We start from the raw sequence: 18,743 nt of genomic DNA on the forward strand, positions 1-18,743 counted from the left end.
GGGGGAAAGGTGCTCTCCTTCCCGGGGCTGGCGGCGGGGGGTGCCGGGCTCGCCAGCCCTCGGGTTCCGGCTGCTTTGGCACCGCCGTTCCCTCCTCCGCGCCCCTCGGCCCCTCGCTCGCACCCCCGCCGCCCTCAGCCCGCCTCAGCCGCGCCCCGCCTCCGCCGCCGGTTGGCCGCCGCCGCGCTCCCGCCCCCCGGAAGCAGCTGGCCGCGCTGCCGGCGGCGGGCTGGAGCGCTCCGCCATGGCCGCCGAGCGCCGCGCCGCTCCGCCTCGATCAGCCCCTCCGCTCCTCTGAGCGACCCCCGCCATGGGCTCGCTGTTCCGCGGCGAGCCGATGTGCCTGGCGCAGCTCTTCCTCCAGAGCGGCTCGGCCTACGAGTGCCTCAGCGAGGTGGGCGAGCGGGGCCTGGCCGAGTTCCGAGACGTGAGTAGCGGCCACGGGGCCCGGCGGGGCTTCCCGGGAGAATGGGGGAGGTTAGAGGGGCCCCGGCGGGTGGGCGACGCGGGGAAGGCCGAGCAGGATAGAGTGGTGGGGAAGGTGGGGGTTGCGTTCCGACGGTGCGATGTAAAAGGCTCCGAGGTGACTTCTGTTACCATTTTTTCCCCGACTCTGGCTCGCAGATCTGTGGCTGATCTCGGCATCGCATTTTTCTGAAAGCAAGGTTCGGCGATGGAAAGTCGGTGTGGAGCCTCTATCCTACCTTTCTCACAGAAGTAGCATAAACTTGAGTTTTGTTTTGTTTTGTTTTGTTTTCAGTAGAATCCCATGGGAGAGCCAAATACTCACCTGAAGCTACACTGACTTTAGTCTGAGTGTATGTGCACAGCTAATAGATATGCCCACCCATTGAGAGATAGATAGAAACATCTTAGCAGTTCTGTAGGCTTATTTCTTCAACATCACAGACTTGGGGTTGGTAAAACATGTCTGTTCCTGGAGGAGCAATTCACCTTGGAGGAAACTACATGCCTGACTAACATAAAATTGGGTCAAGTGATAATTAACCTTTTTCTGCATTGTCTCATCGTAATTATATGATCTTTGCTTGCTGACTGAGACACTGGAATTTCTTCCAAGTGTTACTCAGAAACGTAGGTTGCAAGATCTTTGCAAGGAAAGCTGAGAGAACTTAAATTAGCTGCTAGTTAGTAAATAAGGCAGGTAGGAGGAGACAAACCTGTAACAGTTTGCCATTTTAGGTATCTGACATAACATTTATTCCAGAAATAACATATTAGTGGTTCTGCTTTAAAAGCTGAATAAGTAGTCAGAGACATTGCATGCTCATAATACAGGGATACACGTAAAAAAATTCTTTCAAAACTTAACATTTCGAATAAATTATGTGGAAATATGTCACAAAAAATTTGCTTGTAGAAAGGTTGGTTTGTTAATTTGAAGTCGTTAAACAGTATTTTGAAACTGCAGAAATAAGATCAGAAATGATTTATTTGGTAGATCTAGTCATTTTGTTATTAAAACTAGCAAAATACAAAATTCTGATGTAATAAAACCAACCTTGCTATTTGAAGACTTTTAAATATTTTTTGGGTTTCATACTTTCTTAGCTGAAAAGCACATTGTAGAAAGAGTGCATGCAGAATACATGCAGAATTGTCTCCACGAAGTCACAGAAATAGCTGTGGTTTTTTAGGGATGGTTGCTGTTTTGAATACTTAATAACCATTTTGTCCTTCTCCTTTAGCTTAACCCAAATGTAAGTGTATTTCAAAGAAAATTTGTGAATGAAGTAAAGAAGTGTGAAGAAATGGAAAGAATCCTTGGTGAGCTTTATTTTAATGTCTGCCCTTTCTCATCTGTGGCTTTATTAAAGTTTACATTGCTAGTATGGAACTACAGTGAAGGTTTCAGCTACAGGTTTTTTAAATCTCATCTGATGATCTGAATGATGTAGAATCTTATAAACTTTTCATATGTGTGGAAAAAATACACACACATACATCCATATATAGTCTTTATATAGATTTTTTTGAGCCGGAGGTGATTTGACTGTAGAACTGAATTGAATCAGAACATACAAATATATTCCTTAATTTGTCTTGATATGTTGCTTCAGTTTTGAGTGTATCACAGAGTCATTTAGGTTGGAAGGGACCTCTTGAGATCACCTAGTCAACCTCCAGCTCAAGCAGGGGCAGTTAGATCAGGCTGTCCAGGACTGTGTCTAGTGGGATTATTGAACAGGGAGACTCTACAACCTTTCTGGGCAGCCTGTGCCAGTGTTTTACCACTGATCTGTTTCTCAGTTTTGTAAGATGTAAAAGTTACTTACGCTACAACATGTGTATGCTAAATATAGGTTGAGGGTTTTTTAAGATCAGAGTTGAAGAAGAGTTGCTGATGTGTTGCTGATAAATAGTTGAGACCATTTCAGTATTGATTCTTTAAAATTATGCTAGGAAAACGGAAGCTTTACTCGATATTTCCTTGCCTATAAGATAAACCCTGTTTTTCACATTATGTAACTCAGTACTTTCAAGGTACCCTCAAAAATACCTCAAGTTGTTAATAATTGTATTCACATGGTAGTTAATGAATAGAGAGGAGTATGTAGAGTGTAACAACCAAGATGAAGATTTCTTCAATGTATCCTGAGGAAAAGTTACTATTGAAGGATTCTTTTCATTGGAATCTCTCATCAGAGCCATGTGCTGGTCATGCCAAACCATCCCAGTAGCTATTTTGGCAATCTCCTGGGCCAGCATGAGTTGCATTTGTTGTCAAGGTTGCTTAAGCCCCCTTGTTTGAACACTTTTTATTCCAAACACGGGTCAATGAGCAGAAGGTCAATTTTTGGCAGATGGCATGAATAGCAGAAAGTGATATCTTGTAGCAACAAAGAGATAATATGAAATGTTAAAAGCTTCTTAAAAAGTACTTGTGGTTGGTAAATTTCAGTCAGAGGTTTCTGAAGATAGCTTGCTTCTGCAAACTTCCAAGACAGAAATGTTCTGTGTATTTTATTCCTAGCCTCTCTTTTTTTGAAGACTCCAGTGTGTGTTGTTGCTAAAATAAATGAATGCTAGGGCCTGATGCTGCAGTGTGATCATCACTATCAATAATAGCTGAAGGTCAACTATGCAGCATTCTAGGAAGTGTAAGGAAATACTGTTTCCTTTCTGATTCTGTTTTTCTTCTCACTCCAGGGTATTTAGTACAAGAAATTAAAAAAGCAGATATTCCACTTCCCGAAGGAGATGTTGCTCCTCCTGCCCCCTTGCTGAAGCACATTTTAGAAATCCAGGTAACTTTTCCGCAGAACAGATGCCAGAAGTGTAGCTCTGGATCTTGGAACTGTATTTCAAACTTAATTACTTGCTATCTTATTACCTATGACTTAAGTTATAGGGGTGTGGTGGGAGGGGCAGAAGCATTTGCTGTTGGTTTTGTCCGTTTTGTTTTTTTTTTTTTTTTTTTTCTGCCAGTATTACTGCAAAGACTGCCAGTGAGGATTTTATGTTAACATAAAATTCCTGTGAAAGGGTCAAAACTGACTCATGGGGTTTGCAGTCATCTGTTTTATTTTGATAGATTGGCATATTATAGTGTTCCAGGCAGATTGTTATCTGTAGGTGTAGTCCTTCAGCCTCATTTATTGTTTTGAGACTTACCTAAAACTCTTTTCATGCATCCAAAATTTCCAGGATGTGTGGGAGTTTTATATGCCTAAGGCTCTGCAGGTTCCAGTGCTGGTTGCTTAGTAAAACACTCTGAATGCTTTTTCTGGTATTGTGTTAGAAGTAGAAGCTTATAAAATGCACACATAGTTTTGAATGACATTGTTTTATGTAATTATATTAATAGACTAAATAAGTGTCTTTCACCCTATATTATCTGAAGTTATAATTCAAAGTCTTCATTACTTAGCTCAGACACAAATTAGGGTCAGAACAGCTGGCTTAACAGATGCCAGTGGAGGATCAAGTGTACTCAATACAAAGCAATCTTTGCCAGACTGAGGAATAAAACCTATGGAGCTTAAGTTAATTAAGAAATTGAGAAACTCCCATCATTGTGGCAAATTAAGGTGTGCTTAAAATTAATTCTCCCCTGATTTCCAAAACAGTATAACTTGATTCTATGTAATTTTTTTTCTCCTTGTCTTAGGAACAATTGCAGAAACTGGAGACAGAATTGAGAGAAGTAACTAAAAACAAAGAAAAGTTGAGGAAAAACCTGCTTGAATTGACAGAATACACATGCATGCTGGAGGTCACGCAAAGATTTGTCAGGAGAACAGCTGAGGTACTGCTTACATTGTTTGGTGGGGATTATGTGTCATGTGGCATTTTTGTTGCATACTGTGTTAGTAGTTCTAGTTAAGTGCATGACGTGGTGTTGGGCTCTACAGCACTGTACGTTGTTCGTTACTATTTGTGCTCAGTACCTAGAGAACCTGGCTGGCAAGCTCTTGTGCTAGGCTGTGTGCATATACATAGCAAAATGCAGCCCTAAATTTAGAGGATCTTTGTGATTTCTGTGTTGAATTGTTTGAATGTTACTGCTGATGCCAGTTGAAAATGAAGGGATATTTCTATTCTTTTGAAACCTAAATTGTGCTAAGAAATTTAATGTATAGCTTTCGCAGTGCTGGCTATAATTGCTAACAGCAGTGCACTTGATCCCAAGATATCTCTGTTGTCTGAATTGAATACAGGAAATGGTTTTATATTTTCATTGAAATTATTTATGTAATTAACTTTTCTTCTTTAGAAGAATAAATGAATGAAAATATTTTTTTTTCTGAAAGCTATATATGATATGATAAGAAATATATGATATTTCTTTTATTTGCTAGTATGAATCCCATTTACATGCCAATTACGAAGAATTTCCATCTGTGGAAAATGAGCCCTTAGTGGATTACAACTGTATGCACAGACTGGGTGCCAAACTGGGGTAGGTATGGTTCAGTCCATGCATGGCAGGTTGTCAGTGTGTGTCGTTTCAAAACTGCTTGATGAGCTGCTGTAAATAATGGGTTGTTTTCTTAAAGATGGAATGTAGTGTGACTAGTGATTTCAGATGAGCCAGACTGTTTTAGACAGGGTAGGCGTCTGACCCAAATGTACCTTTGTAACAAAATTGGATTATTTGGAGATAAGTAGGACAGCACCAAAAAAACTCACAAAACTTACATCAAACTGAGTACGTGTGTTAAAGGAAAATCTCTAAATTTTCTAAATCAGTACTTTCTTCCACTGTTCAAACTTTTTTTTTTTTTGTAGGATAAACACACAGTGTTTTAATCACCTGTCAGTGTCAGCTGTAAATGTAATGTTACTAATGGTATTGCCTACTTGCCTTTAAAATGTTACATGGATACTGTTCTCTACAACACCGTTATAAGAGAGTATCTTACAAATAAAAATTAAGAGCCTTACTATCGCAGAAAGTAATTGTCACCTATAATTCTAGTTGTGTGCTCAGGCCTACAATCTGTTTGCTCTCCACATAGAAATTGTGTCTCTATTTTATACACCAGTTACTTTCTGTTTAGGGTGATGCTTTCTTCTCTAGAGATGGCAGATGTTAAATTACTGTGATTGTGTGATCCTGAGTGATGATGGACTCTGAGTTTTACATTTTTCATGTGGATTTTAGCTTATTTTTCAAATTTTTCTTTTTCCATAGATTCATATCTGGGTTAGTTCACATAGGGAAAGTTGAAGCATTTGAAAAAATGCTGTGGAGAGTCTGTAAAGGCTATACTATCCTTACATATGCAGAGTTGGATGAGTGTCTGGAAGATCCAGATACAGTGAGTAAACATTGTAACTGTCAGTTTATGTTGTTTGTACTTTTCATAAGACTTGGAAGAATTGCTGCTCAGGTCTGCCTGCAATGAATGTAAATGATTTCCCAGTGTCTTTGGAGGCAAAACTATTTTAAAGTATTTAAAATATAACTATGGAAGTGGCAATTAACTTACCATGGTTCAACTTGATGAGTACAGAACTTTATTGTGAAATAGTAGTGACTTTATGATTGTCTACCTTGATCAAAATATGGGGCCTAAATGGCTGCTTGGATATTTATTAACTAGGTCTGTACAGTGCATTATCTTTATAATAGTCATTTTATTTGTTCATTCAGTAGTTAAGGAAAAAAAAGTCTGGAATACAGTTGGTCTATGAAGTTTTTTCTCTGAATTTACAAAATTCACTTTTTGTAAGTCAGCAATTATGGCTGCCTAATCTGTCACTTTTAAATTTTGTTTCGATTCTGATTTGTATTATTTTAATTTTTTAAGACTTTTTTTTTTTTTACTAATAATTCTGAGATGGCAAAATAGAGTAGCTCTTATTTTCCCTGAAAACCTTTTCTGTTTCTCTCTAATGTACCAAAAAAAGAAAAAGATTGGCACACATGAGTTATATTTTTTGATCTTCACTAAAATGGTGGAAGGTTAATGCTACTAACACAACTTTTTCTAATTACTGAATTTTGTTATTTTGCTCGGTAATTATAGTGGAGTTGTTGGTTAAAAGCAAACTTCATCAACTTAACTTTTTTGGTTTTTTTAGGGCGAAGCCACAAAATGGTTTGTTTTTTTAGTGTCCTATTGGGGTGAACAAATTGGCCAGAAAGTTAAGAAGATTTGTGATTGGTAAGAAGTAAAACTAATTTATATAATTTCTTTTTACCTGGATTACTTTCTTGTTAGTTTTTCCCCTGCTCCCCTTCATTGTGAATGGTGATTTTTAGGCAAGGTTTTTGAAGTTAAATTTGTTCCTTCCCCCTTCCACTGCATCTAGCTTTATAATTATGCAATATACAAATAAATGTATGAATTATTTTATCTGCAGTCCTTATTAAGTACAGGCAAAATACTGACTCTCAGTTGAATCTGTTCCACGGTTATTAAAAGGTGTGTTACAGATTTGACTAGGGCATGGGGCTGTGTAACTTGTTTTAGTTTGGTTATTTAACACAAACTTCTGTTTTTCTGTAGCTATCACTGTCATGTGTATCCCTATCCAAATAACATGGAGGAACGCAAAGCAGTAGTTGAAGGACTAAATGTTCGTATTCAGGATCTTCATACTGTGAGTAAATAACAGTATTTCCTTTGCTGTAATATTACACCATAGGAAATAATTTGATGAATCACAAAATTAAATACACAAATATGTTTCTAAAATACTAAAATTCTAAAATGTCATGTTGCGGGTGTCATGTTCCGTGTATCTGGTTAAACTCCAGGGCACTTGGCACTGCCTTCTGCTTTAAGCAGTGGTTAGTGTGCCCTCCTACAAATGTGATCCAGCACTGGACAAATACTGGGTGCTCTTACTGTGGTTAATATAACCACCGTTACATTTTCATTGAAATCTGTCTGTGTTTTTCTTGGATGAAGGTGCTGCATAAAACCGAGGATTACTTACGCCAGGTCTTGTGTAAAGCATCCGAATCCATCTATACATGGGTTATCCAAGTGAAGAAGATGAAAGCCATTTATCATGTACTCAACCTGTGCAGTTTTGATGTCACAAATAAATGTTTAATTGCTGAAGTTTGGTGCCCAGTGGCCGATCTCCAAAATTTGCGGCATGCATTGGAGGAAGGTTCAGTAAGTCAGCTGAATGCTCACTGTTGTTAAAATTTGTGTCTTGAACTAACTGTATAGATAAGGAAAGAAAATAATTATTTAAAATAGGTTAAAAGTAGGCCCAGGCAGGCCTGGGTCTCTGTGAACTCATATCAAACCATTTCTTTATAAGCAGAGCCTTTATTTAGTGTTGTGTGTGGTGATGGTTGTGGTTTTCGGTTGGTTTGTTCTTTTGTTTTCTGTGTTGCACCCAAGTCTGACTGAGCTCACAGTGTTATTTGCAGTCAAGTAGAAGGTGCTAATGCCCTTGTGTTAGCTGTGTTGAGTGCAGCTCTGTCTTTTTGTTTTATAAGAAATACTTTTTAGTAACACATCATATGTTTTATAATATTGACTGATGAGTCTCATCTGATATTTCATCAAAATTAAGGATTAGAATACTATAACAAAATTAAGGATTAGAATACTATACTATACAGAATGTTTTTAGAGGAACAGGTTATTTTTTTTCTTTTTATGAAGACACAAAGGGATAAATGTTAAACTTGGGGCCTAATTTAGGGATGTTTCAGGATCAGTGAAACTGCTGATAGAGGAAAAGTTTTCACTTTGATTACATGAAACATCGAGTGAGTTTTTATATTAATGTATCTTCTTTCTGTCTGTAATTAGAGGAAGAGTGGAGCTACAATTTCTTCATTCATGAATACCATCCCAACAACACAACCTCCTCCAACTTTGATACGTACTAATAAATTTACCTCAGGGTTCCAAAACATTGTTGATGCTTACGGAGTTGGAAACTATGGGGAAGTTAATCCAGGTTGGTCCTTCTGAAATCTGAACTGTGAGCTGTGCTATCATTACTGCTTGCCTTCTCATGTGTTTAAATACCTTGCTGAATTGGACACTAGTAAAAGCAAAATGTTGACAGCCGTACTGCTTATTAAGTGGTTTAAAATTTCAGTAGCTCATCAAAAGTACAAATGATGCTCCAGGCAGTAAGATGGGATTTGATTTTGCCAGGTTATTCTATCATTAAAGATGCTGATAGTAGCTGTGTAATGTTTCTTTATATGTTTTACCTTGGATAAGATATTTTGGGGAAAAAAAAACAAAAACAAAAACAAAAAACAAAACAAAACCAACAACAAAAAAAACCCAACAAAACAAAAACAAAACCACAACTTTAGTAATGGCTATTGATTTTACTGAAGTGTGAAACTCATCACTTGAAAAAATCTAGCTTGTTGAATAGCTCAGTTAATTAACGTAGCTACAAAAATACATAAGGACCTTAAACTATGTCATGCTGTACAGGAGAAGGTACATTATAATACAGAGTCAAAATAGCCCTGGAGGAAGAACTGTTTGTTTGGGTTTTATTTCCTGGGCTCCTATTGTTATTCTCAGAGTTGTCAGCTAATGCTCAGCTGTGGAGTTGTCATTACTAAGGGATGCACAATAAGGAAGCTTTTAACTGAATTAAATTTACAGTGTGGGGGAAAGGCCTATTAGTAGGGGGTGAAATGTCTTGCAAACTTAAAGCTGAGACTTGTTTGAGAGGTTAAAGGAACTGAATTGCTTAGGCATAATTCAGATAGCAACATCATCTCTTGTGCTGTGTGCCTGAAATCTGTTCTGTTGTAATTTCAGCTCTCTATACCATCATCACTTTCCCTTTCTTGTTTGCGGTTATGTTTGGGGACTTTGGCCATGGTCTACTAATGTTCATATTTGCACTCCTGACAATACTGTATGAAAACCACCCTAGATTACAAAGATCACAAGATGAGGTAAAAGGAATTACAAATAATGTGCTTCCCATCCAGCAAAATAAATTAAATTGAATAGTTACTATGTTCCTGAAAAGTACTATTTATTACGCATGTACTAGACTTTTTTCCTTTGTTTCAGGATTTTCTGTGTTTAAAGTTGCCATATTTCATGAGATTAATGTGATATTTTCACAAACTATTCACTACTTTTTTTTGAAAGGGCAGAAATTATGAAGTTGGAATGAAAGACTGACAAAAATTAGTTGATACTGTTGGGCTTGACTTTCCTTCTGCTAGGGCTGCTTAGCGATGTGTGTGTTTCACAGAATGTGGTTACAGTGACTAATGTGAGGAGAAAATGATTTTTCAAATTCGATCTTCTATTATTTCTGAAAAAGAGTTGTAGTTTGAAATTTATTAAACTTAATTTTAACTAATGATATGGGGTTGGATTGCAGGAACACCTGCATCTCTCATTAGAATTATATTTAAGAATGGCTGCAAATGACTAACTTCCTGAAAGCTAATCCCGGGAAGGAAACGTGGCTTAGAAAGACAATTCATTAGGGTAACGATGCCAATGAGAAAAGTCTCAGTTTGTGTCATGAGAGCTTGCATGGGGACTTCAAATCCCTGCATTCAATTTAAACCACAATTGTCTTTTGGAATATACTTCTTGCTGCTAGCTCTGTTTTCTAATGCATATAAACCTTCGCATATAAATCACTTGATATAAAGCTGTGAATGTGGGAAGATGAATTGCACCCATTTAGTGACTGATATTTGTAAATTGCATATGCATATGCTTAAAGCAAAATTCTCTGTTACATTTTGATTGGCCTTAGGTTTCTTCATATTCCTTAATGACTGTTCACAAGAATTTTTAGTTTTTTGAAGTCTTTGTATGGCCAAAAATGTGTTTCTCTTAGAAATGTCTAGATAATGATTATTCACATAGCAGATGATGATCTCTGTTTTTTCTTTTTTCCAACACTAACAGATAATGAAAATGTTGTTTGAAGGCCGATATGTTATTTTATTAATGGGTCTGTTTTCTGTGTACACTGGACTGATCTATAATGACTGTTTTTCAAAGTCATTAAATATATTTGGTTCTGGATGGAATGTTTCAGCAATGTTTGAACAGAAGGTTTGGAGGTGAGTAGGCCTCTGTTTGCTATACCATTAAAACAAAGATGTACTTCCTGCAACAGTTTAACCCTTTTGCTCACCCATTTTAACTGTCCTTTATTGAGTAAGTATTGTAGTAAGTAAATGTAGTGAAATCTAGCAAAATCTAGTTGATAAAGTAGCAAGTGCTAGTGCACTAAGGGCTGATACATCTACTCTTAGAATAAAAGAAGGCAAAAATAATTAAAAACAAAAAATCAAATTGCTCATTATTTTAAATTGGGAAATCTGTGGAGAGCACAATTTCTTGCAAAACCACTATTAGAACTTTATTATCTTCCATTCAATCTATCAGGTTAATTATGTATTTATCGGTGCTGCTTTACTGGATTTACATGTCCTCAGTCACCTGGAACATTTTCTAGAATTTTATCATTTGGTACAGATGACACTCAGTCTTCTGCAACAAATTCTTTTGCAATACCCTAATGCTATATGCTAGCTAATAACTTTCAGTGATTAAAAACTGCAGCTGGCATAGTATCTTTTTATTCATAGTAAGAACTTGCACCTAATTTTATGAGGTGATATTTCTAAGGTTTATTCAGTCTCTAAACCTTCTAAGGTGTGTTTTGCATCTTTTTTTGAGGTCTCACAAAGGTGTTATTATGAATGGGTGGAGACTTTGGTAGTGTAAAATCCTAACAGAAAACACTGGGACTTTGTCTTGTTGTATATTCTTTTTATTCATAAAAAGTGCACTGCCTCCTGTGTTATGGTTTCTCATTATGCTAACGGCTTTAGTCTGTCTTCAATTACTGTATTTTACAGGAGAGGTTCCTGAATATATATATATATATATGTATATGTCAGATTTTGGGAGGAATAGAAAACACAGGGCTAGTTTTGGAGAAATTTGTCCTAGGTCATGCTTCTGTAATGAATAGCCAAGCAGCATTAGCATCTACTGTGAAGAAACTAACAATTAATGAAATTAATTACCTAGCAATAATTAGTCTTTGCACAGCTTTTCTTGATAGCTAAAACAAAAAAAAAAAAAAAGAAAAAAGTAGGCTATGTGAACTGTCAAACCCACGTTTTCACAGAGTGGGATAACCTCATTGTTTTGAGGTGTCATGGCCCTTTGGTATTTAAATGTTTACAGCTTGCTTCTCATTTTGCCTCAAAAACAGGAAGGGGCTTAAAATAGTAGAGTCAAAACCACTGACTTCAGTTAAAATGTGAACAAGTTGTGAGTGCTGTGTTCATTAAAAACTATATGAAGTTAAGTGGAAACTCATCCAAATGCAAAAGGGAGAAAAGATATCAGTTATTCTTTGGGTGTTTGTTACTGAATTGTGTATACAAGCAAGTTGTGAGCTTTTTAAATGAAACTTTCCGTTCTAGAGGAATGAGGACTAAAATCCAGAAAGTTTCCTTTCAAAGACAATTAGTGTGAATTAAGCCCAGATTGTGAGTTTCTAGAATTCATTTTTTTTACTTTTGTTTTTGTTAGGCAGACCCTTTGTGCTTAGAAATCCTTTTAATCTTCTTTGAAAATCTGACAATGGGTGAGCTAGTCATTTAAAGGAAAGCGATAGTGTCTTGCAGAACTGAAAGTGTATGTTGTCACTATGTTTAAACAATGTCACATCTGATTATGTTGTTCTTTCTCTGCAGTCTTGAGGATCTGAAGTCTAATCAGTTTTTAACACTGGATCCAAATGTTACTGGTGTATACAATGGAGCTTATCCCTTTGGAATTGATCCGGTTAGTTTTATTCTTTTAAATTATCCATTTGTGATCATGAGTCATTTGTAAATTAGATTTTGGTATGTGCATTAGGAAGATAAATGTATATGAGAAAATACATTTCTGCTGGCACTCTCCATTCAAAAAGAGCTTTTCCCTCAACAAGTCAAAGATTTAACTATTTTCACAAAACTCAAATTTCAGTTGTGATCCCCGTTTTGAGGTAGAATTCTGGTCTCCAGTAGGGAAAGGATGCTGTTTTATTTCTTCTGTTACACTGTTCTTTAATGCTGATTTTATATTTTCTTCTTTAGATATGGAATTTGGCAAGCAACCGTCTCAGTTTTTTGAACTCTTTCAAAATGAAAATGTCTGTGATTTTTGGAGTGACTCATATGACGTTTGGAGTTGTATTGGGAGTATTTAACCACTTGTAAGTACAAGAAGTTAAGATTATCATTGTAGTTTTTGTAATGTCTTGAATTATAACAGTTAATCTGCTAAGAGAAATTGGAACAGTTTTTAAAAAACAGAATAATAGCAATTGTGAAAAGTGTTGTTAAAAAAAAAGACAGTAACAGATAGGTCTTCCATCACATACATAAGATGATGATCAGCATTAGGCCAAAAAATCTGAAGCTCCCGATTAATACAAGATTTTATTTCACTTGTTGCTAAATAGAAATACATCCCTCTTATAGTCTTGATTTCCACTGAAATACCTCATTAAAATGTCACTGAATATGAAGAAATCAGTTCTGGATTGTCATTTCAGTCTTGCTGTTTAAAAGTGCTGAGTATTATTCTGCTTTATTGAAATCATGAGTGGGCTGTGTATTCATCTTGATCTTTCTTTTTAAAACTTAGCTTTCTTTTTATTTCCCCATTTTTATCTTTTAGGCATTTCAAGAAGAAGTATAATATTTATTTGGTTTTTCTTCCTGAACTTTTATTCATGATGTGCATCTTTGGCTACCTTGTTTTTATGATCTTCTTTAAATGGTTAGCGTACTCTGCAGAGGACTCTACATCTGCTCCTAGTATTCTGATTCAATTTATTAACATGTTCCTGTTTCCTGGTGGTGAAACAGAGGTCTTCTACACCGGACAGGTTGGTAGTGTTCTTACAAGCTTCTGAAGATCCTGTGTTCCCTATGCAGATAACATTTCACCAGTCACGAAAGGCTGATGTCTGAATGTTCCCCTGGGAAGAGGAATGTATCAGACTAAGGGGAAATTGAATAAACCTTATGATTAAATAACATATTTACTCTCCAGGTGGTTGTAAGATTTGACGTAGTGACTTGTGAAAATACCTGTTTCTAGAACAGAATCTCCCTGGTTAAAATTAAAGCCAGAGAACAGTCTCATGCTTGTAATTTTGATGCTTATGTGCTGTAAATAATGTTACTAAACATTATCAGTATCAGTATCATATCAGTAATGCCTTAATCTAGAGCTCAGTCCTGAAGATGTCTGTAACTCAATTTAAGGGCCTGATTAAGTAAAATACTTATGTATATGTTCAGTTTTGGAGTGCATGCCCACAGTAGTATTTTTCTTATGCCCAAACAGTCCTTTAAAGGAAAATGGGAAGGCTTTTCCGACTTTTGATTTTGTGATCTAATCTATTTTTTTTTCTTTTCTCCTCAAACAGGTTGCTCTGCAGAGGTTTTTACTTAGTATTGCTTTTCTTTCTGTTCCTGTAATGCTTTTTGGTAAACCACTTTATTTATATTGGTTGCACAGTGGAGGCCGAGGCATTAGAATGTACAGGGTAAGTATTGAGAGATGTTTACACATTTCTTTAGTATAGAATAATTCAGCTGGTATTGTATTGCATATGGAGTAATGTCCTTACTAGATATTTCTACTGAACTTGGAAAGGTTTTAACTGTAACACATAATAGTGCTTTGTTCCTTTAGCTCTCTTTTTGCCTTTGCCTGCAGCTACTTTGAATAAATTTTAAAAGTGACACTGGCAGTCCTCTTAACAAAGACACAATTCATTTCCATTTTGCAGAGTGGCTACAAGCTAATTCGAAAAGAAAGTGAAGAAGAACTTTCTCTGCTGAGATCTCATGATGTGGAAGAAGGAAGCAGTCATTCAGACAGTGGGCACAGAGAGGGGGATGGAGCGGAGGTAATGTTTTTTACTTACTCTCTAGCTTGTATGTCCTTAAAAGGAAATTAGAAATGGAAAATCAAGAAGATAACCTGTACACTGAGTTCCTGGAAGTTTTAAAGAAAATCAGCCAAGTCTTTGCAGAGACCTTAATGCCTGAATGCAATTTACTTATTTATTGCTATTTTATGATTATTTATCATGTATTCAGATTGCTACAGTAAACCACAGTCTGTCTGCAGTGGAGAACAGGAAGAGTGCTTTATTTGGATCTATAGACTTTGCATCTAAGACTAAAGTTTTTCTTCAATTGAAGAGTGGAATAAAAATCCTGGGTTTTGTACGGTTTTATGGATTCTTAAAATTAAGGCAAGAGGACGACTGCCCGGTTTCCTGTTAATTAATCTTGGCTTTTCATCCAGACAAAAGTCTTTTTATGTCTGCAGATTACATTTTGTGATGAGGATTATTTCTAATGGGGGTTGGGAGACATGGGCTGCATTCCTACTCCCCAGCTATTGCCACTGTTTGGTTTGGGCAAATTTTTAAAGGTCTTGGTTGATTCCACTGATTTTGTGTGAATTGGACGACAAAAAATTGCTTCAGTTTCTCAGTATGCAGACTATGTATAGTACTTGCTTCACTGTGGTAGTAGACTCTATAAGAATTGTTTGCCTAAACAAAATGTGTCATAGTTCCATGCAAAACAAGTGATGAAATTTGCACTAATATTAGGCTTTGAACTCATTGCTAGTGACAAGTACATATATTTAGAGTTTACAGTATTAATGCAGTTATTTTTCTGTCACTAGCATTAACAGTAATTAATCCTGCTTTTAAATATGCAAAAACTGACATTGTAAACTTACCTTAATAGAATGGGAATTAGAACAATGGGTGGTTTTACTACTCTAGTTTTCAAGTATTAGAGCATGTTCCTTGTAGAAAACAAATTGCATTCATTTTTATCTATTAACAAAGTATATGGGGGAAACTGTGGCACTTGATTTTTTTGTTTAACGTTGTCTCTCTAATAAGGATCTTAGACATACCAGATCTTTTTTTTTTATTTGATGGGAAATCAATAGAGTTTTTCTTCCATTTATATTAAGATTTGCAGATGAATGGTTTTGTTCTCTTATTCTGTACTATGTTGTATAAATGGATACAAATGTATTTTTGTATTTTAGCTTAATTTTGCAGATGTTTTTATGAATCAAGCAATTCATACCATTGAATACTGTCTAGGATGTATTTCTAATACAGCCTCATATTTGAGACTCTGGGCCCTAAGTCTTGCTCATGCACGTAAGTGAGGGATTATTTTTTTGTTTGTTTGGTTGGTTGTTTATTATTTTTTTTTTTTTTTTTTTTTCCATCTGTCTTGATTTTTAATGCCCGTTAGGGGGAGGCTGGCCTGTTGAAGTGATACCAACATGAAATTATTTCTTAATTTTTAAAAATTAAATGTTTAAACTAATAATATATGGAAAGCCCTCAAATTAAAATTGTGACTTATCGTTTGGAATCTAGTACTTTTCTTTATTGATTGCTCTGTGTTGTAAAGTTGATTATATGAGCACAGTGTTACCTCACATAATAGTGTATCAGTAGCCACGGTACCATTTCCTCTTTTCCATTGATTGACTGACCAGTTTGGAAGGTATGTAGGCACTTGCTAATCTTAGTGTCATGGTGTAAAATGTTGCAATCACTAGACCTTATTTTGAAACAGATATACCTTTAAGTATTGGGGGGCAGGGGTGCAACTAACAGGGACAGGGATTGCTTATAGTTCCCATGTTCAGCAAATTCTGTAATGCTGTTTAAACTACAATACATGTCAGTTAGAGTAGCTCACTGGGTGAATGTATGCAGTATCAACATTAATTATGAAAACTTTTTTTTTAATAGAGTTATCAGAAGTTCTGTGGCAAATGGTGATGAGAGTGGGTCTTCGTGTGGATACAACATATGGTGTCTTCCTGCTAGTCCCTGTTCTAGCCTTTTTTGCTGTGTTAACCATTTTTATTCTTTTGGTCATGGAGGGGCTTTCTGCTTTTCTCCATGCTATACGACTTCACTGGTAAGTTAATTTCTCCTTTATATCACTTTAGTGTACGCTGGTTTATTTAAGATGAATTTTTGTGTCAAAATATTAGGTGCCTTATTAAGAATAAAAGTGTAAAATTCACCAGTCTCATGCTACAGTAATAGATGTATTTAATCTTATTAAATAAATGTCTTGTTAGTTGAATGTAATTGTTTCTCTGGAATATTTTCAGTAAATTCAAATATTATATTGGCTTATGATGCGTATTAACTACGTTTGGAGTTGATTTTGATGCAAACCATGAGTACATTTAATTTATATCATTGCAGCTTTTAATGCCGTAGAATATTAGTAATGTGGATAAGTATTTTTATTTTCAGTCTGGTTATATCACTGAATGGTTTCAGCCTATTTTATTTATTTGGCATAACGTTTACATTAGTGAGCAAGACTTTTGCGAAACTGAGGCTGCCAACCATTAAGTATTTTAATCCTGTCTTAGTATCACAAGCTCTGCACATTCCAATAGTTTCAGAGAATGTTTAGTTTGAAATATGATGAAATTTACAGAACAAGAAAAGGTAGGCATACAGTATATAAACGCGTGAGGCAGCTATATGCATTACAGAGTATGTTCCTCATGATATTGTGTATTTACAAAACAATCAACTGCAACTAACTCAAAAAGAAATTAGTAAGAAGTGAGAAATTAGCCATTACAGCCCAATGTTAGTCTGTTTGGGTCTCTTGAGAAACATTAAATTTGTCTGGGTCTGTGATAGGAAGGTGAAATAGCTGCATAGAAAGCGTAAGTGACAGGATTAGGATTGTGGGTTTTTTCATCCTTTTGTATTGCACAGTTCTATCCCTTGACAACCAGTTCTTTTAGATTAATATACAGCCTCTGTTTTTTCTTTGTCTTGTTTCAGGGTGGAATTTCAGAACAAATTCTACTCTGGAGGAGGATACAAGTTTACGCCTTTCTCTTTTAAGCACATTTCTTTACATATTAACAAAGATGATACAGCCTAGTTTGGTTGCTGTCGGCAGAAACGTTTGGAATTGTTTGCAAATAATCATGTGATTGGATCTGACCTTCTTGTTGGACAAAGTGTTTTTCACTGATTGCCTTATAATGCAGCCAAATAATTCTGTAATATATACCTCCCATAGAACTACATAGCAGATGGAGCATCTTGTAAAGTATATAGATATGAAATGTACATTTTTCTTGATAAACTAATGTTGTAAATTAATTTTATTCTTAAAAAAAAAAAGAAGTTGTTACTGCTTGTCCTAAAACCAGTGTGGAGGCATTTTTTTTGTTGAGGCTGTTAATTTTCTTGAATCATTACTTCTGAGTTATCCGGAAGACTTTTTATCATATTAAACATTTGTTACTAATCACATACTTAAGCAAGCTCTCGTCTCATGCACTTTGAGAACAATTCAGCAATGCAACCAGAGCAATGTATGTTTTCAGTATCTATTCCAGAAGGATTATGAAATGTAAATTTCTACTTAGCAATGTAATGTCCTCTTTTTTGGCCATATTTAAAATTGCACTGAAAACATTAACTATTTATTCTGACTTCTGCCCAGAGTTATTACTTTAATCTTTCAGAAGCCACAGTAATATTTAATGTTATGGAAGAAGGCAGGATTGGAAGTGGGGACCAGCAGTAGTAGACCTCTTATTTCCCTGTGGTGAGGGGCTTTCTGATAGGTGTTGTTTTGCAAAGCAAGTTCTGTGCAGCCCCTCACTTTTAGTGACCTTCATGGGTTGAAGCCTTGGAAGTAGTCTTGCACTGCCTGGGTGAGGACTCAAATAAAAGAATCAACTTTCCCACGGGAAATTTTTATCCTGGGTTCTACTTGTACAGTGTTGTTCCATGCAGTTTCTACTCCTAGGACTAACTTTTGCACATTAAATAAAGTGACCTCAATCTGAGTTTGTTTGGCTGTAAGGACATATGTACAGTGTTACCTATCTGATGTTGTTGAACCAAAGTTTATACTGGATATGTGGAAAGGGGTCGTTTTGTATTATTTTTTGTGTCAGTATGAAAATGGGGATATTGCCATAATGTTTCAACCTCTGTGCCGTAAGAACAGCGGAAGTTAAATTTTGCACTTGTTTCATGCGAATTCCCAATAAAACCTCGTTTGCGCTCTTCAGAGCGGGCACTCATACTCGGTACTTAGCACCTTCCCTACACCGGGCTAGGCCGGAGCGGCGCGGAGCCGCGGGCTGCTGGCGCTGAGGTAAAACCGGGCCCGGGAGGGGCGGCGGGAGTGCGGCCGCGCGGGGCGGGCGTTGGGCGGG

At 36.5% G+C, this 18,743-nt stretch overlaps 1 protein-coding gene across 2 annotated transcripts; it reads left to right on the forward strand.

Moving 5' to 3' along the window:
* Positions 1–185: 185 nt before the first annotated feature.
* On the forward strand, positions 186–18,610 carry ATP6V0A2 (ATPase H+ transporting V0 subunit a2). Of its 2 annotated transcripts, none has more exons than XM_033008257.2 (20): positions 186–427; positions 1,710–1,788; positions 3,172–3,269; positions 4,133–4,270; positions 4,824–4,924; positions 5,660–5,786; positions 6,553–6,635; positions 6,981–7,074; positions 7,386–7,598; positions 8,250–8,400; positions 9,234–9,373; positions 10,356–10,513; positions 12,167–12,257; positions 12,554–12,672; positions 13,140–13,350; positions 13,897–14,016; positions 14,263–14,382; positions 15,555–15,672; positions 16,279–16,450; positions 17,347–18,610. In XM_033008257.2, the coding sequence occupies exons 1-20, from the start codon at positions 311–313 to the stop codon at positions 17,447–17,449; spliced, it is 2,553 nt and encodes an 850-aa protein (XP_032864148.1). In that variant the 5' UTR covers positions 186–310; the 3' UTR covers positions 17,450–18,610. The 2 variants fall into 2 exon arrangements, with proteins under 2 accessions (XP_032864148.1, XP_032864149.1); XM_033008258.2 differs by lacking the exon at positions 186–427 and adding an exon at positions 585–717.
* Positions 18,611–18,743: the final 133 nt, after the last annotated feature.

This window comes from Tyto alba, unplaced genomic scaffold (genome assembly GCF_018691265.1).
Source record: "Tyto alba isolate M040663 unplaced genomic scaffold, T.alba_DEE_v4.0 Super-Scaffold_44, whole genome shotgun sequence".
Classification (NCBI taxonomy): domain Eukaryota; kingdom Metazoa; phylum Chordata; class Aves; order Strigiformes; family Tytonidae; genus Tyto; species Tyto alba.

What these genes read in the sequence shown, in the direction of transcription:
- ATP6V0A2 (XM_033008257.2), top strand. Translation starts at nt 311, where the DNA reads ATGGGCTCGCTGTTCCGCGGCGAGCCGATGTGCCTGGCGCAGCTCTTC. An exon ending in AGAAATGGAAAGAATCCTTG is followed by an intron (nt 1,789 to 3,171) that starts GTGAGCTTTATT and finishes TTCTCACTCCAG; the next exon opens with GGTATTTAGTACAAGAAATT. An exon ending in GAGGCATTAGAATGTACAGG is followed by an intron (nt 14,017 to 14,262) that starts GTAAGTATTGAG and finishes TCCATTTTGCAG; the next exon opens with AGTGGCTACAAGCTAATTCG.